This window comes from Ictalurus furcatus, chromosome 19, assembly GCF_023375685.1.
Source record: "Ictalurus furcatus strain D&B chromosome 19, Billie_1.0, whole genome shotgun sequence".
Taxonomy (NCBI): Eukaryota; Metazoa; Chordata; class Actinopteri; order Siluriformes; family Ictaluridae; genus Ictalurus; species Ictalurus furcatus.
Window position 1 is genome coordinate 21,374,591 of NC_071273.1, and position 22,958 is coordinate 21,397,548.

General features: G+C 40.8%; 1 protein-coding gene across 2 annotated transcripts in view; it reads left to right on the forward strand.

Annotated features, from left to right (window-relative positions):
* The window catches only part of plxna4 (plexin A4), a 347,014-nt gene that overhangs the window by 49,167 nt on the left and 274,889 nt on the right, over positions 1-22,958 (forward strand). For both annotated transcript variants that reach the window (XM_053650138.1, XM_053650139.1), the window contains one exon: positions 2,999-3,181. In XM_053650138.1, coding sequence (XP_053506113.1) covers positions 2,999-3,181 — 183 coding nt within the window. The remainder of the gene's footprint in view (positions 1-2,998; positions 3,182-22,958) is intronic.

Here is a 22,958-nt window from a genome sequence, read left to right on the forward strand (position 1 = left end):
CTCAGGTCAGTTTTATACCGTTCATCTAGGTTTTTTCCCCCGACTCCGTTCCATTTCCCGTGAGAATTCGGAACATTTGGTAAAATGCGAACGCGTCCTGAGCACTGATCTACGGTCCTCTTGAAAATCTCGATATGGCTGGCGTTCGCTTCGGCCGAGCCGAGAGACTTTGAGATTTCTCTCATTTCCTCTCAGATCGGCTGGTTGACCTGCAGCCTCCCAGGTTTGGATGTCCGTCAATAACCATCAGGAACAGCGAGTTCCTTTTTGTACTTAGTTTAGGACTTAATTTCCAGCAAGTGTTATTTCTACTGATCTAAGCAAGATGCTGGGATGTACAGTACGTCGTTTCAGCTGGAGGTGAGGCTCTTAAATTAAACCGCGCTAGTTCTGGTGATTCATCGTGTATGGCAGGTACTGGCCAAACCAGCACACGCTGGGTGTTTTATCTAGCCGAAGCAAGGTGAGATAGCGAGATCTGGGTACTTTAAATGAGCTCCATTAGTCTGGCCTGCCAGTGCTAAGGATGTGCGGGGGTATGGCTGACAGCAGAACATTTCTAAAGGTCAGACATCTGCAGAGAAAGGACACGCATACATAGACTCACACTGATACGCAGCGTTAAATATTTCTTATTCCTTTCCACATTTATCTCTCTCTCTTTTCCTGTCTCTCTCTCGCTCTCGCTCTCGCTCTCTTTTCTCACTCTGTGAATCTGAATTGACTCCTCTATCGATCACTCATAAACAGGCATTTCAGCAAGCCATGTTCAGCCACTCCATTTGCTTAATGAAGAGCCTCATGTTTGACAAATAGATTCCCGGCTCCGTTACGTGTCCGGATCAGCCTCCTCACACTTACCGGTCACTTCTGAATCAATCACGTGTCTCCGAGGTTGGTCCGACACGGACAAGCGGTGCAACCAAACCCATCTGGTTTTGACCTGGATCGCGTCCACGGTCCTGGAGAACTCCGAGCGTCTCCCACATAGACCTTTTTGTAATTGTGCTTTGTCACAATTAAGATAAACGCAACATGAGGCATAATTGAGTTTTTAGCGTGTGCCTGGGAGCTTTGGCTGAGACACAAAGGGCTGCTTTTGCTATTTATGACAGGCCCGGCTTGCTTCCTGTCACAACCTGGCATCACAGAGTCACCGTGTCTGGCACACTGTCACTTCTGAATATTAGCATGTGGTGTTGAAGTGGAATCTAACACTAATTAGGTGCTAGACCTTTATGTGTGCGTCAGTGAGAACTAGGGCGGGCCAGTATGAAAGAATAAGATCATTACTGTGGTAAATTGTAACTGAGCTTTAATGAGAATGTTGTGGACAGCATCAGTGTTTTTCATAAGAACATATCATCGTTATTCATCATCATTATTCAGAGTAGCTGGCTGGAGATTAACCCACGAACTTCACGACAATTCCTTTTCAACTTGCGCCGCTCAAATCACTGTACGGTGGCCACTTCCTATCTTTACGTCTATAACCGGTTGCCATGGTTTCACTGGAGGCATCAGGAACAAGTCTTAAGCGTTATCCACCCAAGCTCGCTACAGAACGTTTTACCCCATTTGATCACAAATCAGACCACTTCTCACTTAAATAAAATCCTGGACGGAGATCAAAGGGCTTGATGTACCAAAATACGGTATAACCTGAGCACACAGCCACGGCTCTATTTTGGGTTCATCAAACACTCGTAGCAGCAGAGCGAGTAGGTATCACTGACTGATTTAGGAGTAAGTGCGAAATATGTAGAATTAATGTTTTACAGTCGGGACGGGACGGGACGGGGCGGGATGACATCAGCGTCATTCGCTCCTATTGGTCATCACCGAACTGCTTCACTTTTCACTTGCATGAAGTCAACTTTCTTAAGTCGTTCACCACGCCCACTTTTGCACCAATTAACGAAAACGAATGACGTCTGCCCGTCTGCTTTGTTGTGTTGCACCGCTGCCGGTGTGAGTGCAGGTTTCTATTTTTTATCATGTGCCCACTTTGTTTAGCGACAAGCTTTCCAACGTGCACTTTTGTAACAGTTTACACACTTACGGAGTTACAAAGGTTACGGTTAGGATTGGGGGAGGAGTTAATCTTAATATTCGTTCATGTTAATAATACCTTCTCTTCTTTTTTTTTTTCGACTTCAGTCGCATAAAATTGTTCATGAAATTGAACAAAATCCAAACAAACTGTTTTCACTCCTTGGAATTTTCCAACAGATCAGGTTGTTGGTGTTTTTGTTTTGTTATCAAACCTAAATATCGTATATTATCGTGACAGTAACACGATTAGCCAAAACGAATTAAAAACTCACAATCCGGAATTTTTTGAACTGTATTGAAACTCATTGGACACCATAATAACGTCATAATTCACATTCACGTATCCAAATCTAATTCATAAACACATCACATGTGGTTCCGTTCACAAAGGGGCCAAAGTTTTGCCTCCTTTAACGAGTCATTGGCCGGTGAGTCATCAATCATAACTAGTATACCTGTCGCATTTTTATCCCCCATGTGTAAACCCCAGTGGTGCTGTTTCGAAATCAATCTGCACGGCAGCGCAATATGAAATCATTACTGCTTTATCAGAAGCTGTAAATCATTCCATTCTGGGTGACAAATCTGACTTCTCCACACATTCGTTATCTGTCGCTTGACATCACGTCATATGTACATTTCGTGCGTGGATATTTATTTATTTATTTATTTTTAATGCATTTTTATGATGCACACCAAATGCAGTGATGAATGTATATAATCTTCTGTCTGATTCCCCTCATGGCCTCATTTAAAGTATTGACTCGACGAATTGATGATGACGTGCGACATCATTTTAAACCGTACACGTCCTAATAGGAGTTTATGTGTGAATTTGAAAGTTTATACACCCTGTGTCGGCTTTCCCTGCTTGCTGAACACCATGTTTGTGTGAAACTGTTCCCAACCTCGCAAGTCATGCCTGTCTTTTTCCTTCGTACAGCTCCTGACAATTGACGACAATTTCTGCGGACTGGATATGAACGCGCCGCTCGGGGTGTCCGAGATGGTCCGCGGGATTCCGCTGTTTTCCGAGTCCAATGACAAAATGACCTCGGTGATTGCCTACGTCTACAAGAACCACTCGCTGGCCTACGTAGGCACCAAGAGCGGCCGGCTGAAAAAGGTAGGGGCTTGTATTAACTCGGATTGTGTCTGATCGTCACGTCTCGTAGAAATGCGAGGACTGCGTAAATCTGATATGTGAATCTTGATCATTTGTTGCGTCGATGCCCATAACTGCCTTCGCATTGTTGGTGGGAAGAAATTAAAGCGCTGCGGAATAGAGAGCTGCTGTTTGTCTCCAGTGAACACGCTAGCGAGGATCAGTTTGCCAGTGTTGACTGTTTTCTGCTGTGGATATCCAGTATGTAGATCAGACATCATACTGTAGAGCTTGTCCTGCTTCCTTGTTCAACGATTGCTGTGGTGTGGAATTCCACGAATGCCAGAGAGCCACGGTTCAGCATTTCAGATGAAGGAATAATTGTAATTAATATATTGATCAACTTTCTTCCATCATTTCTGTCTCTGACGCAAAAATGTTTGACATTTTATACCCGAAAAGTACACTTTTCTACTTTTTCGGCAGTGACGGAGACCAAACACCAGAGATTTCACAGAAGGGGAAAGGACGTGGAAAGGATGCGATAGACTCGTTTGCTCTTTATCAAAGTTACTCGTGCTCCATACCGACTTTATTAAGAGAGCTTTGATCTGTACATTTTCTCGTAATTTTCTTGTTAGCAACGTTGGCACCTCCGCTGATGTATTTTTGCATCTTTTTCGCACTGACACGTTGCACTGGAACCAATCAAAGCATTTTATTTAGAAGAAGATCGAGAAGGTGGAGCACGAGGTCGAAAGCCGTAATATTCTGAATGTTTAAGGCAGTTAAACAGTTTCTGTAACGTCAACTTTATTTGAGAACCCGCTACAGATAACTCTTCTCCACATACTCTTGCTACATCTTGTGTGTGTGAAGAAAGATGTCAGCCAGAGAGAGAGAGAGAGAGAGAGAGAGAGTGAGTAAAAGCTCTGGGGTGTTCTGTTCATGCTGAGCTAGTCAAGGGTAATTGCATGATGCGGTGTGATGGCTTTGGGCCTGCTGCCCTCTCCTCTGCCTGGGCCTCTGAAAGCTGTGGCCGAGACGAATCTCGGGGCCTGCTGTACACGGCGTGTAGGAGAAAACAGCATTAAAGACAGCAAAGAGAGGGAATCGAGAACGAGCGAGAGGGAGGGAGCGAGTGGGATATGAGCTCTATCGCCTTTTCTTAAGAGCTTGTACTCCGGGGGATTTGGCAGTGCAGACGGACAAAACTCAGCAAAACTGGCAGAAATCTATTTGAATGTGTATCTATTATTCTGTAGAGTTTTTTTATTTATTTATTTATTTATTTTATTTTAATTTTTTATCTTGGTCGTTGGATAGACACGGGTTAAGAAACGCAGAGTCTATTTAGCCTGTGTCTAAACTATGTTTTCATACAAAACTACAGATTGAGGTGCAAGAAAATGTACGAATATGATAACCCTGGCCTGTAATCTTTCTCAGACAATTGACTCACGTGGGCGTGTACCAATTGCTCCTGCTGTTGCTTGTGGGTGTGGCTTATCCATTGAGAAATAATGGTAGCCACTGTGTGTGTGTATATATATATATAGCTTCTAAATGGAACTTGTTAAACGCTAATTATATAAAGCACTAATCAGTGTATAAGTTGATTATTTGATTCATGTGTTACATGCTCACCTTCGTAGTAGCGTCGTAGTAAGCCAACTAAGCACTAGATACAGAAACCCAGCAGAAGCATGAACGATCTCTACCACCTCCTTCCAATCCTTCTTTTTATATTCATAATGTGTCTACACACATTTAATGAGATATTGTACATGGCAAATATTATTGGCAAATAAATACAAACGTTTTTCTTTCATTATTTTGTTGTTGCAGTAAATAGGAAATGAATTGCAGGAAATAAAGTTGTGAGTGGAGAATTGAAACTGAAGAAACGTCAGACCACAAAGGCACCACAGGATTCATCCAAGCCCGCCGTTTGGATGTGTCGTGTCATAACTAATTTGCATAGAGTTGAGGACATCTCAATTCAGTGTCAATGAACTCGTCGCACGTATTGAAATCGAATGTTCGTCTGATTCGTCGATGTCTGCTCGGGTAACGGCGTGACTTAGGACTTGAGATAAGAATGTGCGGTTTACGAATTTGAATTTGCAAGTTACAAACGGATTACTACAGAATGTTGGAAAATCTTGAAGATGATGCATTACAGTTGGAAAAAAAGTTTCAACCTATTCTTGGCGTTTCTGTATGAAGAAATAAGTGCCAAATGGACAACCGCTGCAAGAGTGAAAGATCTGACCCTGTAGGTAGTGTATCATTTTAAAACGTAAAGCCATTTGTGCAAAGCTGCATTCCTTGCAGCTCAGACAAACTCGATGTAGTGCGTAATGGCCCATTTTATGTGGAATGAAATCTTTTTGACTTTTCCACTCCGCCATTGTCAACACCTGGGAACTCAACCTTTAATACAACAAGCAGTTCAGGGAGAACATTGTGCAGAACCATTTTCTTGACAGGCTTTTGGATGAGGCACTTCCAAATGTCAAGAGAAACGCTTAAGGAACTACAGCATGTGTCAGGGGCAGACTTTTTTTATAGGGCCACTCGGTTCTAGCCGTCAGTCTCAACTGATGAGCACTTTGTGGTAAACAAGCTGACCTCGTTTTATCGGTATCGGATATGGATTAACTTCACCACATTGTTTTTTTTTTGAGTTTTCTTCAGGCAGGCTTTTAATATTTCTTTTTAAAATTTGCTCAGAAGATGCGACTGAAAGAACCCTAACAGTTCGTGCTTTGGCTCGGCCATGAGAAACGTCAACTTTTAGAATATTTGCCTTGCACATAAACACACACATGTCCGTTTTACAATCTTTATGAGGACCTTCAAATGACATAATGATTAATGTTCTAATACTACGTACAGTATAATACACCTAAACTCATCCCTGAACCTAACCTCAGTAGCCAACTCTAAATATAAAAGCTGTAAGAGCATTTCTTGGTCCTCAGAGATGGCTAAACATGTTTACACACAGACATGACAGTACGTACAGATACCCAACTCACTCAGAAAGCTTTTAGCTGCAATTCCAGTGATTGCTAATGACCTCAGCGGAGAAAACAACAATGCATGATGTCATCTTCGCTGGTGAAACAAAACATGTCGATTAAAAATACAGCACAGTCCAGTCATTAATTAACGAGTTTATAAGCCTGCTTAATTAATACTGAAGTGATTTATAGACAAACAGTGCATCACATTCACCAGCTTATTTACTGCCTGAAGATTAGCAGATAGTCGCTAAGAATAAATATTAACATTAGCATCACTGGCTGGGGGGGTTTATAAAATGGCTGGGTTCATAAATATTAGCACTGACAGCCTTGTAAGTTTGTTTATGAAGCTATAAACATAGAAATGAAGCTGAATCATGAGGCTGAACAAAAGCAACACGGTAGTCCGCGCTAGAGAGTTCACAAAACGTACATCATATGAGGTAATGTCGTTTGCTAGCAGGTTTAGCAAGACGCAACACTACAACATTATAAACGGTGAATCTTGTGAAATTTGCTAATGAGTTGAAGTGCTAAGTGAAGGGAAAACAAGGCCTTACCAGGGTTTTAGGTCTCCGGGTGTAGGAGTGGGGTCCCAGAGCTGACGGAAGACATTCTGTTGTAATTCGTGAACATGATTGAAAGCAAGGAAGTCCCAGATAATGTCGCTAAAAACCGCATTCGTTAATGTGCACTAGTCAAATGTACTGTAATTACGCTAATTGCTTACTTTGTGAGTTTGCTGAGATTTCAGTTCTCTACAGTTTCACAAAATAAACAGGTATTAAGCCCTATTTGGATTGGGTTAGGTTTATACATAGAGGTGGGATGAGTATTATTAATACCTGGTGTACATCTGGGATCCTGTCCAAACCTGAAACCATCAGCTCAGTCATTTTAACAGACTGCACGCTCCTGTGTCTGGAAAGCTTATGCCGTCTTTATATACTTCCTATAAAACGACGCACCAAAGTGACATTATATACTGTGGGAAAAGAGGTTTCATGCTTGTTCTTCAGTATAGAGACCAAACCAATGGAGTTAAGGGGGTTTTAGCTAGGTTGCTGAGTTCCTAGCACAGGTAATTGTTATAGCCTACATACAAGTTGTGGTCATGTGACCTACTGTACTAGTGTGCAGTAACAAGCTCTACAACAACAGGTTATAGTAAAGTTTATATTAAAACTGAGGTGTACATAGCCCACGTGGAATTTTCAGTGTGATGAAAAAGTGTAAACCACGAAGACACGCCCGTCTCTGCGATCATGATGACTACAAACATTCTCGGGCAGCATTACTGAAGAGATTTATGTCTTGTTCAGGAATGAGGATTAATCTGTCCATTTTATATATAATGTATGTACTCTGCTTGATAAACCACGACATAAACCCACAGCACTCATGAACAAAATCATAAATACATAAGCATAAATAATACAAATACTATGTCAATTATATAAATAAGAAATAAATACATAATAAATAAATAATTATAATAAATAGTAAAATAATAACTAAAATTCATCCAGTATATTATTTTATGTCTCTATATTTATTTAGCACAAAAAAAAAGATTTGTTCCTTTAGATAAAAAATCGATTCAATTCTAATTCATGTCGCACTTTTAAAGATTTCACGTGCCTCCCGTTCATGAGTGTAATACTCGATTAAAAATTGTATCATATTGTTTATATGCCTAAATAATAAAATAAAGAATGAACGTGATCTCTAATGGACGTTATTTCAAATCTATTTCCTTTACATTACGCATTAAACTTGAATTATTATTGGTTTTATTACTACGAGGAATTGAATCGGATCCAGCTGCATGGGCACACGTTTAGATTCAGTCTAAATGCGCAGAGGCGCTGTAAACAGCTTCTGAACCCTCCTGAGACAGATATTTTTAGAACACACACACACATATTCGCCTGAAATGGCTGCGTTTGCTGAAACGTTCGCTCTGTGCCGTGCGCACTCTGGCTAAACCCCCAGACCAGATGTGGTTTTGGGACTTTGGAGCATCTCTACCTCTTTCTCTCTGTCTCACAGAAGCCGTTTTTTTCGACCTTAATAAACTTCGCCCCACGCTCTCGTGCTATAACCGTGGTTTAATGGTTTTACGCGTTATCGTGTTACAAGCTTGCTTGGCCCTAAAACGCGCCATTGCATCAGTGGCATCGGTTCCTTTCTGCAGATAGAGAGCGAGAGAGTCTTCATAAAAACGGCTCGCTCGCTGCTTAATAAACCGCCCATATGTCTTTGGCTACAGTCTCCACGAGAAATTGGTGGAATTAGACCTATTAATTGTGACGCAGCTTGTAATCCACAGTGCTTCCTAATTTAGGGCTAGTGCTCAGGGAGCACCGCTGAGCCAGATACGGATTGAACACCCACAGAGGTGATAATGGTTCAACCGGTGGCCAGGATCACTCAATACAATCAGCATCTAACCTTGAAGCAAAGCTCAGAACACAGCGTGTGCGTGTGTGTGTGTGTGTGTGTGTGTGTGTGTGTGTGTGTGGAGTGTACGTCCATCCAGACTTCTCTGTGCATCTGGGCCATTAAGTGTAAGGTGAAGTGGGTGTTGCTGACCCCTTTTTAAAGTGCGAGAAATGGAGAAAAAGCTCAGTTCAAAAGCGCACAATCGGAATATGTCGAAATTCGGCGGACGCGCAGGAGATGGCCTTTTTTTTTCCGGAGCGATAGTGGAGATTGCTGGTTGTCAGAAGGTGGTGAGCGGTTGGAAAGGGTCAATTTGCTCGTGAATGGAGAATGTTTGTTGCTGAGGAAAAGGTCAGAGTCTCCTTTAGTGCTGCTCTTCTTTTACCTCTGGTTGACATTCTATGGATCTTTTAGTGGCGTGTGTGTGTGTGTGTGTGTGTGTGTGTGTGCATGTATGTGTGAGCAATGTATTATAATAGAAATGTATGATTCGGAATGAACAGAAAATCTGACACAAATACCGATACGATTAGGAAGAGCACATTTTCTTTTTAAGAGCGCTTATGAGAAAGGTTGGCCGGGCGGCTGAGGATCAGGTGGTAGAGCGGGTTGTCCACTAATCGTAGGGTTGGCGGTTTGACTCCCGGCCCACGTGACTCCACATACCGAAATGTCCTTGGGCAAGACACTGAACCACAAGTTGCTCCCGATGGCAAGTTAGCGCCTTGCAGAGCAGCTTGCATGTGCAGACCATTTACCAAAGGTTCACTGGGCATTTGGTAGAGACTAGAGATGTTTCATCGAGATTTTGCAGTGTATTTACAGCATCCTTAGTAACTGCCTGGTCAGGGTCGCCGGTACATAGAACTAAGAGAACCAATACGAACTAAATGAGTGGGATTTGATAACAAAACACATGAAGCAAATCTCTAATTATAATCAATTACGAACAAATGGAGTGTTGTCGCTGGGGCTCGGGAACTGTCAGAGTTCACACACCATACAGACAGTCGCGTCGCCCCCCCCCTTTCTCTATGTGTGTATGGGTGTGGGTGTGGGTGTTGTGGGGACCCTTACTTCAAATGCAGATTAGTGAAATGGTAAGAGTGGAGCCACTGGAGCAGAGGATTAAGTGCTGAAACCTAATGATGAAATATTCTGCAGCAGCAGCACAGGGTGTGGATGTGTGTACACACACGCCTGTGTGTGTGTGTGTGCTTTAGTTTTTGTGTTTATGTGCTTGCATCTGCGTGTGTGTGTGTGTGTGTGTGTGTGTGTGTGTGTGTGTGTGATTTTATTTATTTTTTTGTCCTCACAGCAGCTGCTTTGGCAAAATTTTTTGTAAAAAGATTCGACTCATGCCTCATATTTATTCAAAGACTGTGATAGACACCGATATGTAAGAGACACTTCACTATGTTTATCCCGAATGTGTCGTCTCCAGGAGATGTGGGAAAAACTTCCACTTCCCCCTTTTGCCCATGAATCCATGGCAGCGTTGCCATAGCAGCCGGGCTCCTCGGCCTCCTGCGTTATGGTATATTATAGCAGATACAGAGCCATTTTCTCTTTTGTTCCAGCGCTGTTTATCTTTTGATCACGCTCTCTATACACACTTTTCTTTCCCCTCAGTTACGTCAGCCGATGTCTGATACAGAGACGCAGCGGATTTTTACGTGTAGATATTCTTGTACTGGATATCTCCGTGTAATCTATTCGTTGTGTATCGATCTCTGCTTAGTGAGAGGTGAAGGATGGACAGCTGGCTGTAACTGAAATGAAGGCTTTATAGGAGGAATCAACCACTGAAAAAATGCTAATCATACAGTAGATATAGGACAGCAGTCTGTTGGATGAGCTGCTTTTGCTAGCTACGTAGCTACACAGACATGGCCTCAGCCTAACTCGCTAGCTAGGATAAGTTACATCATGATAAACACACCAACGACACAAGCTAAGTCAAGTGTGCTCACTAATCAGTTCTAACAAAATAATGTAAAATGATTGAGGTGTGTAAAAGTGTTGATAAATAATAAGTAATAAACAGTGCTAAGCAGGAAACCTAGCTAGCTAGCGAGCAGGTTAGCTAACGAAACTGTACAGGCTTTCAGCCTGATTAAAAGCATTCCTTGGTTGAAACTATTGTGAAAAGTCCTTCATAAACACACAAAAACTCTCATATTGCCCATGAGTTTTACCTGTGAATAGTCTTATATCCAAAGAACAAAACAAAAAAACAACTTAATTCTTCAGCTGCAGCTCTAAATTCAACTCCATGTCCAACTTTGTGATGCTGTGACATGCTCTTTGTCCTAGCCTAATGAACCAGCTACCTATATATATATATATATATATATATATATATATATATATATATATATATATATATATATATGTATATATATATATATATATGTATATATATATATATATATATATATAGGGAGCTGGTTCATTAGGCTAGGACAAAGAGCATGTCTATATCTATATATATAAAGAGCATGTGTATGTCTATATATATATACACGCATTATGGGATATATAGTGTTAGCATTGTCAGTCATGCTGCATGGCATGAGCGTGTTCGTACAAATAAAAAACCCAATTTCTCCAGCTCCAGCAGTGTGTTGGTAGAACGTAGACGAAACATTTCTCGTTAGCCAGAGGAAGCCTGCGAGCTGCAAATGAGATGCTAGTTTCGGGACTGACACGCTAGCTGTGTGAGAGTCAGGCAGTGGGCAACAACCTGCTAAGCTGCCTGTCTATGAATCAGAAAGGAACTAACGAACGTTTTCCAGCTGCCTTATTAAAGAGCGAGAGCGGGACAGAGAGGACCACTGGGGAACGATCCTAGAAAAGAAAGCTACGTCCTCACCTTGTCATTCCTTTCGTCTTTCCTTTCTGAAGCATCTCGTTAATGATGGACAAACGTCTTTTTTTTTTTTTTTTTCTTTCTTGGTGTTAAGTGGACAGGAGAAGGAGAAATGGCTGTCACTGATACACATACCACAATGTGCACAAACTGGGTTTAAAAATAGCAGCACCCTTCACACGGTTGATTGTTTTGGGTTATCTATAGTCACCCTTGTTTGGCTTGAGGGCTGTTCCATAATTGAAAAAGGTGCTCGAGGCACTCGGCAGGGTGACACCGCACATGACTCAGTGTTACATCAGTGGCCCCGGTGTGTGTGTGTGTGTGTGTGTGTGTGTGTGGTGGGGGTATGGGTAGTGCAGAGTCAGAACTGGAGCCATGTTGGATTGCTAGCACAGTGGCTTTAGCACATCGAGGGCTGTGTGTAGCAATGAGATTTTTGAGAAAGTGTTACGATTGCCATTTTTACTGAGGGGGTTGGGGGATTGACGAAGAGGGAAGGTAAACAGATTGAATTGATGAGCACTGTCCTAAAACATACACTAGCAAGATCCCACGTAACAAGCACAAGCAAGAATTAGCCTGTAGCATTCGAACATGATTCCACAGAAGACAGCGAATCAGAAACGAGTACTTTCGGCACCTACAGTATATAACAGTATATAACTTGTACATGTCAAGACTTGCTCTAGTTAATGAGCATTAACTCCATTTCTACTACAGCGCTGTTGAATTCTCGATTCTAATTGGTCAGAAGGTGTTGATTCATTTTCTCAATAGAAGTGCAGCTGATTATTATGGTACTGTTATATACTGTTAATGCGCTCGTTCTAATACGTTATTGTTTCTATAGTAACAACTAAAGTAACACAAAGGACAACCCACATGAACGGATTTTAGAGGGAAAAAAAGAACGTGTAATTGTTGATACGGTGAAGTAAAAAGACTGGAGTCTCCAGTGTCAGCACAGTCGGAGGTAAAGCTGTAACTTTTTCAATTAATTTCAAGAGAGAGGTAATAAATGTTTGGGAGCAGTGGTGGCTTAGCAGTTAAGTCTCTGATCATAAGGTTACTGATCGGAAGGTCGGGGGTTCAAGCCCCAGCACTGCCAAGCTGCCACTGTTGGGCCCTTGAGCAAGGCCCTTAACCCTCTCTGCTCCAGGGGGCGCTGTATCATGGCTGACTCTGCGCTCTGACCTCAACTCCCTGACATGCTGGGGTATGCGAAGAAAACAATTTCACTGTGCTGTAATGTATACATGACAAATAAAGACTCATGATCATTATTGCTGCTATAAGAAGTGGTAACAGGAAATAAAATATAATCATGGAAGTTTGAGAACGTAAAATGCAATTATAAATGGATAAAAATTATAACACGCCTTAGTTTAATTAATGAGAAATTAGTATGTAGTATAAAAGGAATACAACATGTTTGCGAGGTGTTTTAATAGGAAAACAATCAACTTCTGGTGGTAAGAAGTTGATTGTTGTTTATGTATCTATAACAGCAGGCTCCGGTTGTGTGTGTTTTATTTTTATTTTATTTTATTATTTCTTTATTTGACTGTGTCCCACAGTAACGCCCTCATTATACAGCGCCCTTCGAAAGTATCGGAACGGCAAGGCCAATTCTTTTGTTTTCGCTATACACTGAATACCTTTGGGACTGAGGTCAAAAGATGACCTATCAGACGACAGGTCAGAATTTCAGCTTTATACCCAGGTGCTATAAACAACTTAGAACATGACACCTTTTGTAACAGACTGCACAATTTTTCTGTGAGCAAAAGTAATGAAACAGATGGATAGTCTTAAAGTAAATGAAAGTGAATGACAGTTAATATTTAGTTGCATTTTCTTTCTTTTCTTTTTTTTTTACATCTCAAACCCAAACGTCTTCAATGTATAGTGAAAACAATAGAACGGACCTTGCTGTTCCAGTACTTTCGGATGATAGTGTGTAACAAATAATATATTGTAGGTGACACTTAATGTTTTTCGTTTTAGCACAGGATAAATTTGTCCAAGCGCAAGGATACACTACTGACAGTCGGTGTTTTTTTCACATTCTAGTCACATGTTCAACCACATGAACTCCCAGAACTCCCAGGATTCATCAGCAACTCACAGGACTAATAGAGTTTCACTGTAATTACTGAACAATATGCTTTATGAGTAATAAGCCGGGAGTGTAAGGGGTTAATCCCAGACATGACGTGCCATCTTTTGGCCGAGTAATTCTGCATCACTTTCATTTACACGTTGTCTCTGTAGCCTCTGTGTTAAGAGGAAGTGAAGAATCGAATCAAGGCTGTGAGACAGAACACGAGAGAGAGAGAGCTGTTTTGTTCGCCTATTCACAGGAAGTGTCTGCGTCTCTGTAGATTCATTTATCCCCATGTGAATCGAGTGCTAGGATATAATCTGGTCTCTGCGCTCAGCTGCTGGAGATTAGATTACTATGCATCGGCTACACGTCTGTCCGATTTTAAACTGTGTCACTGACGAAGGCGTGGAATGAAAGGCGCTCTGTGTTTGAGCTTGTGAGCTGTGTCTGTGTCTGTGTGAGTGGTGTATGTGTGTCAGTGTGTGTACATCCTTTCATTCACGTCAGTGTTTCCAGTTCCAGCTGGACACTCGATGGTGACGTGATGCGAAAAGCCTTTGACAAAGCTCTCACACTGGAGACTCCTTCCAAAAACTGCTAAATAAATAAACAAACGTCTCCGGGTTAAACCTTGAATTCTTATTGGTCAGAAGATTGATTCATTTTCTCTTACAGCAGCTCTGGCAGTAGTGCAGCTGTTTTCTATGAATGCGCTCGTTCTAATGCGTTATTGTTTCTATAGTAACAACTAAAGTAGCTCAAGGGACAACCTATAAACGTGTAATCGTTAATACGGTGAAGATTTCTGAAAAAAGAGACCGTTATTAAGCGTTTATGGAAAGAGTCTCCGGTGTCAGCACAAGAGCAGTCTGAGGTAAAGCTGTAACTTTTTATTAACTTCAAGAGAGAGGTAAAAAAAAAAAAGAAAAAGAAAAAAATGTTTATAGCTGCTATAACGAGTGATAACAGAAAGTAAGACGTTTCGTGGAAGTTTGAGAACATTAATGTAATTATAAGTGGATAAAAAGTATAACGTGTTTAATTTAATGAGAAATTGTGATTATCTTATTACCTTCAAGTGATCTTGCTCAAAAAATTCATTTCAAGTTAAAATATTGTGCACAGCAACGCAAACAACAGCAACGCAAACAGCCGGTAACGCGGCTGCTTGCTGGAGTGAATAACACACGAAAAAAAAAGAAAGAAAGGTTTTAAGCTCAAACCCTGAAACTGTAATGTATTTTTGGCAGACTCCGCCCCACGTGCTAAAAGATCCGAGCAGCACTTAAGTCTGTAGTTAATGCACAGGTCTGAATACTGTGCAATTTCAGTACTAACCCATGAACACAGACTCTCCATTGGCACCCAGTACAGCAGCTGTCAACTCTTTTGTGTGGATTATATTCTGCCTCACTGCTGGATCAAAGCGGATGAGTGAACAGTAAATGTAAAGAAATGTAATTATCATGTCCGGCTCTACAGCTCAACGGTAATGATTCAGACTCGTCTTCTGACACGGCCATAAACAGACATTTAACTGTGCTGGAAAGGAATTGGCCTGAAGGTGACCGAACCTTCTAACAGCCATCAGCATCTTCCTGAGCTAATGGAAGTCTAATGTTAATGCTAATGCTAATGTTAATGTTAATGTTAAAGTGTGGTCTGAGCCAGCAGTACTTTACCCAAACATGCTAACCGCTTATTCATGAATAAAAGATCATAGGGTAGCCATGATGTGGAATGATGTAGAACAGGGTTTTCAGCTAGGGATTTGCGGTGCCACTGGAGAGGGTTTGTGAAATGGTGGAAACGTAACATCAGTCTGTTTCAAAAGTATTGGCGCCCTTGATTAAAATGAGCACGTTTAGTTTGACTGTCGTCCCATTTGATTTTTCTGTGCATGAAAACATACTTGTATATATTTTCACACATATATTTTTTTGCACAGACTTGCAAAAGTAATGCATTTTCCCTTAGTAAAATCACTGTTTACAAAATTGGCACCCGCATAAACATTTTCTCGTTAATAATTAGTTATTCATTTTTATGTCTATTACCTGAGCTGTGCAGTTCAGCAGCCATCTGTCTGCTTTGTCTTGAAAGCTCCATGGTGATGCGTGACCAAGAGATTTTACAGGTGCGCAACCTCGTTTTTCATACCCCAGTGGAAATAGGAAATGGTCGACGGTAACAAAAGTGTTCGTAAAGACTGCGAGCAATTTTCTAAATATCTTTTATCCTCTACATCAACCCTTTCATGCTTAAATTATTTTAAAACATCCAGATTTAAGATGCATGCATGTTTTTAAAAAAAAATTTATTACATAAAATCGCGTGTCATACAGAGTCATATGAATTTCTTCGAAATATGACGTATGTTAAAAAGTCAATTGATTGTCCGTATATGGGAATACTATACTATATAGGATAAAATATTACACTTGAAATGAAAACTAAAAATCTTCAAAAATGGTTAAGAATCGGGTCTAAAATATTTAATTTGGGTAACAAAATGATAGAAAATATCAATTTTGAATATTGCAATATTCTTTGACATACAAAATGTACACAGTTTAGGACTGTTGCATGTTGCAGCTGATTTCAGAATAAACAACAACAACAAATATTTTGGGATTTTGTATTTTAGACATTGACAATGGCAAATAGTGTAGAGAGCATCAGAAATCAGGATAATGAATTATGTTCAAGTACAGTGTTTTGGAGGTGATATACGTATTATCTTTTATATATATATTATTTTTTCTAAAAACAGCCTCACTTTGACACTCCATTAACGTTGACATGATGCATGAACGGGTTAAACTCACTTTAAAAATGAAGTTTCAGTAAAAAAGTGACAGAGGTTGATTAAATGAATCATGGACCATGGCATGTGCTAGGGTGGAAACAGTACAGAGAAAGTGTGTGTATATAGCAATAAAAGTATAGGTATTGTGTCCAAATCTTACTCAGTTAAAAGTATGGAGTCAAAAATCTACTTGAGAAAGTGTCAAAACGTACCTACATTTAAACATCTCAAGTAGTCAAAACTAAAACTTTAATATATTTGATTGATGAAAAGAGCTGAGCATATAAAATGCAGCATAATACTGCATGGCCAGCTAGTTCGCTAAGCAATCAGCTGTATGGCTGGATAGTTCGGTAAGCAATCAGCTGTTTGAATAGCTAGTTCGTTAAGCAATCTGCTTTATGACTAGCTGGTTCGCTAAGCAGTCAGCTGTGCGACTAGCTAATTTGCTAAGCAGTCAGCTGTGCGACTAGCTAATTTGCTAAGCAGTCAGCTGTACAACTAGCTAATTTGCTAAGCAGTCAGCTGTTTGACTAGCTAATTTGCTAAGTAGTCAGCTGTATGACTATCTAATTAGCTAAGCAGTCAGCTGTTTGACTAGCTAATTTGCTAAGTAGTCAGCTGTATGACTAGCTAATTTGCTAAGCAGTCAGCTGTTTGACTAGCTAATTTGCTAAGTAGTCAGCTGTATGACTAGCTAATTTGCTAAGCAGTCAGCTGTGCGACTAGCTAATTTGCTAAGTAGTCAGCTGTATGACTAGCTAATTTGCTAAGCAGTCAGCTGTTTGACTAGCTAATTTGCTAAGTAGTCAGCTGTATGACTAGCTAATTTGCTAAGCAGTCAGCTGTGCGACTAGCTAATTTGCTAAGCAGTCAGCTGTACGACTAGCTAGTTCGCTAAGTAGTCAGCTGTACGACTAGCTAATTTGCTAAGCAGTCAGCTGTTTGACTAGCTAATTTGCTAAGTAGTCAGCTGTATGACTAGCTAATTTGCTAAGCAGTCAGCTGTGCGACTAGCTAATTCGCTAAGCAGTCAGCTGTACGACTAGCTAGTTCGCTAAGTAGTCAGCTGTACGACTAGCTAATTTGCTAAGCAGTCAGCTGTACGGTTAGCTAATTTGCTGAGCAGTCAGCTGTATGACTAGCTAGTTCGCTAAGCAGTCAGCTGTACGACTAGCTAGTTCGCTAAGCAATCATCCCTAACATGCCAAATCAGACAAAGTTAGCATTAGGCTTGCTCTTTATCTAATGTTTAATAACCTAATTATAATGAATGCTGATTATCGCAGCGATCGCTAGCTCTTTGTGAAGGAGTTAGCGATCATTTACATCTTTAGAACGGTTTAAAATCATCCCAGGTATTTTGTCAGGGGAAGAAAATCACAAAAGGAGGAATTTCCAAGCACGAGTCAGACAAGAAAACATGCGTATCGGGTAAATGTTTTGCAAGGAATATTTAGTATTTGGATTGACGTAAAACGAACCGCGACGAGTCCAAACCCCTCCCCAAAGTATGAAGCCTGCTTTCTTTCTTAAAAAGGAAGCAAAACATGGACCCAAGGCAAGGTTGGGTGAATGTTTTAAGGTTCAAGGTTGCATAAAATAGCAGCGAAAGCTGATGAGTAAAACTTTTCGACAAGCAAAATTGTTACTTAATGTTAGCCTGTGTAAAATCTTGTGGGCGGGGTTTCAGGCGGGGTTGGGAAATGAGGCTTGGGAATGTAATCAGGCTAACGTTAAATAACAATTTTGCTTGTTTGCTTTTTTTGGGCAGTAATTTAGTTTGACAAGTAAGTTCGGGAACCCCTGATATAAATAAACGATCGTATCAGATAAGCACGGAACGTGGAGAGTTTTGGAACTAATTTATCCTTAATTCTCACATTAAGCTTTTCGTTGAGCTCCGAATTGTGACGTGTGAGGCGTGAGATAGGAATCATCCCCGGTGCTACTTTGCACTCCTCAGCCTGACAAGGGCTGCTTGACTCTCCGCTAATTACTCTGTGTAGCAGACTGTGAACGTTCTCTCCGAAACATTTAATTAAAAGCAAAGTTGATGGTTTTTAATGGAGTAGTGTGGCGAAAAAGGTTGCTGGCGTGCGCCGGGTGACTGCGAACCTGCCGTTGTTTTAATTAGTCTCCGTGCCAATCTCGGTGACGATGACAGACTAGATTTCTGTGACTGTGTGTGTGTGTTTGTTTTTGTTTTCATGGCAGATCTTGAGGATTAGCATCAGACACAACGCTTGGCATGGATGGATTACCTGAGCCGAGATAATTCGCTTGCTTTATATGAAACGTTGTAAAATAAACAGGCGATAAAAACCTGTGACAGGGTACAGGTTGCGTTTCTTTCTATTTTGCTCTCTTTCACCCTTTCCCTTTCTTACAAACACTCACCCGTGTGTACGACATACTGATTTTCACTCGTCTCAATCTATTTCAAAAGTATTGGCGCCCTTGATTAAAATGAGCACGTTTAGTTTGACTGTCTTTCCATATTTTTTTTTCTGTGCATGAAAATATACTTTCATATATATATATATATATTTACACAAACAGTTTTCTTGCAAAAGTAATGCATTTTCCCTTTGTAAATCACTGTTTACAAAATTATTGGCACCCCATAAACATTTTCTTGTTTGTAATTATTTATTCATTTTTATATCTATTACCTGAACTGTGCAAATCATCAGCCATCTGTCTGCTTTGTCTTGAAAGCTCCAGGGTGATGCGTGACCAAGAGATTTTACAGGTGTGCAACCTCGTTTTTATACCCCAGTGGAAATAGGAAACGGTCGACGGCAACAACAGTGTTCGTAAAGACTGCGAGCAATTTTCTAAATATTTTTTATCCTCTACATAAAGTCCTGTGAGAAATATTTGCGTCAAAGGGAAGTTTATAAAAGGTTCAAATGGAAGCTTCTTTGGTTTGTCTCTCTGAGAGAACCTAGACAGGTTCTATATAGAACTCGGTAGCAAAATGTTTCTGTATCAGAGAGGGTGTCATGAAGTTTCCATGAAACTGTTAACTGTCCGCTTTTTTTTCTCCAAGGAATATAGTCATTTTTATTTTTAATAATTTTCCCCATTCTCTTGAAGGGTGCCAATATTTCTGGAGCTGACTTGAAAGTACAGTATGTAAGGTCTTTTGTTCCTTGGATATGTCAAGTTTTTGAATTGCAAGAACACTTTTAGAAACCTCTCGGTGCCTCTCTCTGATTTATGTGCCTCAGTCGACAGATGTTAGTGTAACAGTAGAGGACACACTGCAGGTGAGTCTCTCTCGGCCAATCACGGCGCTCGCTCGTGTCTCTGGGGAGGACCTGAGCAGCGCTGCGGCAGGAGCTAGAAAATGGGCTTCCTTACAATTGGGTCACTCGCTCTGTTCTCCAGACAGTAATGCCTGGGGAGTAGCCTGGTAAAGGTGTGTGTGTGTGTGTGTGTGTGCATTTTGTTACACAATGTGAGGAAGATAAATGAGGATTTGAGCGTTTCAGGAAGGGGGCGGGGCTATAGTCCTGTGGCTGTGTGGAATCCCAGTGGATCTTACGATTTGATTCGATTCAATTTCAAGTGTTGATTCAAGGTGCCATGACACAATCGTAAATTGATTCTTTATGCATCCTGATGCATCTCGGATTTTAATTTCTTTTGCCGTTATTATGGGGAGGTTTTTTCTACCATAATAGCTGGCTATCATACTGAATTATCATATTGAAATGCAAAAACATCCACATCTAATCTATAGAGACAGATTTCTTCTTCTTTTAGCTAAATGGCTCACTTATGTGTCAATTCACTCTAATTACTAATTATTACTTATTAAAATCAAAAAAGTGAACCAGTACAGTCCGTTTCCTATAAAAGTGAGTTATTCAGCTGAAAATGAATTAGGCACTTATCAGAATCACAGCTTTCTATTGCTGAATTTAGGCAAACGGGACACTACATGCAGTAAAGTAGATCCTATAACACCACTACTTTATACCCTATGTACAGTAGTGCGCATATATAGTGAAGATGACACAATTTGGGATTTAGTCTAAAATGTTAAAGCAATTTAAATATCAGCAATAGTACCGTTTTCTTACGCGTGAATAAGAAAGTGAGTCAGAAACAATCATTTGTAGCAAAATCACGATGTTGCGACGATGGCGTTGACGATGTTATGATTTTGGTTGCTTTTATGTGATACGAATACGTCGTCTTCATAGCGCTTCTGCTCCTACTGCTAATGTTCATCCTATCTCTCAGGATATAAAATTCTAGACTCAATAATATGCCCATCCAGCCATCCATCTTCTATACTACTTAATCCTTTTCAAGGTCACGGGGAAACCTGGAGCCTATCCCAGGGAGCATCGGACACAAGGCGGGGTACACCCTGGACAGGGTGCCAGTCCATCACAGGGCACAATCACACACACATTCACACACCCATTCATACACTACGGGCACTTTAGACATGCCAATCAGCCTACCATGCATGTCTTTGGACTGGGGGAGGAAACCGGAGTACCCGGAGGAAACCGTCGCAGCACAGGGGGAACATGCAAACTCCGCACACACAGGGCCACGGTGGGAATCGAACCACCGACCCTGGAGGTGTGATGCGAACATGCTAACCACTAAGCCACCGTACGCCTCAATAGTATGTCAATAATCTTAAATATGTTCTCTTTGAAAAGAATCTGTCAGCTCTAACTTTTGTGCCGTTTGTGCATTTCATCCTGTTTTAAAGTACGATTAATGACATCATCGTGCGCTGATGCAGAATCCATAACGAGAGCATTACGATGCATCGATGGATAGATTTTTGCTCGAGTCCTTCTCGCCTTAAGCGTGCTAACGCTGCAGCTTGCCGAAATGACCGTGTCGTCCTTCTCTCTCTTCCTCAGTCCACAGCTCCTCCCAAGCTCAGGCCTTAAGTGGACTTTTTTTTTATTAGTATTAAAATCTCATCCACGCCGTCTTTCTCAAAAGGATTATGGTTTTCTTTTCACTATGCACACAGAATTGTAATTATAGAGGTGTGAGAGAAATGCTTTCGCTTGTTGTAGCGCGCTGATACATATGACAGGCTGTTCATTAGAGTCAGCGGCCTGCTTTACTTAAGTGCGAGTCTGTCTTTCTGTAATGTGTAGCAGACTGATGCTGCTGCTGCTGCTGCATGTCTGTGTTATGACTAGGCCTAAACGATAACGGCTAAAATACTAATCACGATCGTTTTTCTCAATACTGAAATCAGTTATTAAAGAACACAGCCGTTTTCACTGCACTTTCTCACTTTATTATTGGTAATCAACACAAAAGAAGTATTTTCTCGCTGTACTGTAGATTAAAAACCTATATTCTATAAAATGTGTCAATACGAATGTTTATTAGTCACAAATAGACTCTAGCGAAACGAGGAAATGAACAAACCACCGTAGTATAGAAGCAGACAGCTCAAATATAGGACACTTATCATACTACGGTACAGCCGAATACGAAAAAACAAAACAAAACCAAGCACCAAAGGAAGAAAACGCTTTGAGATGTGCTATTATAGGAAAATAATCAATGAGTGGGTGGTGTGATGACGCAGTTACTGCTGCCATGCCAGAGCTAATCATTTTCCAATAACAGCACGTCCCGATGTGTTTTTATAGCTATCTTATAGCACAGCATCTGTCCAGCAATTACACTTTTTTATCTATTTCATTATTTTTTCTTTTAAATCGGTTCATATGAAACAAGTTCCTGTTATCCATTTATCCATGATATATCTATAAACAGTCGTTCCCTCACATGTTACTGAGAAACCATAAAGTGTAACCTCCTCTGTCCGGAAGATGCCGGAAAATTCCAAGTTAGCATTTTACCTTTATTGTTTCAAAGCTCTTGACACTGGAGACTCCTTCCAAAAACACCACGTAGTTATCTCCTTACAGAAAACTTGCCATGTTACGATAGAAGCGATAACGTATTAGAAAGATTCCATTAATATAAACCTGGTAATGTTACTACTTTAGGAGCAGTCAGAGCTGCTGTTATTGAAAATGAATGAATACCTTCTGACCAATCAGATTCAAGAATTCAACAACTCTGTTGTGTGTCGAAGTCTAAATTGGATCACTAATAAACTTTGACGTAGCTGCCATTCAGCAATAAAGCCCGTTTGATTTGTTCAAAAGCAAGTATGAAGAAAAGAAAGTATTGAGTTGAAAATCTTTCTACTCGCCCCTTCTTCTTGTCTCTCTCTCTCTCTCTCTGACACAGAGGTCTCCCGAGACTAGAAATAAGATGTGCTGCCCTTTCTAGCGCCGGCTCTCGGCTGATAAATCGAAGCGAAAACTCTGAGAAGTAGTTGTCAGAGGAGTTTAGGTGCGCTTCATGGCCACAGAGGGGCTGTTGATGCTGCTTATTGATGCCTCTCAGGAAGATGAGGGAAAGAGATGCAATGAAAAAGTGCTGAAAGATTTGACAGCACATACCGCTGCATAACTCTAACTCTAACCCTCAGCCTGTCATATCTAGGAAGAACA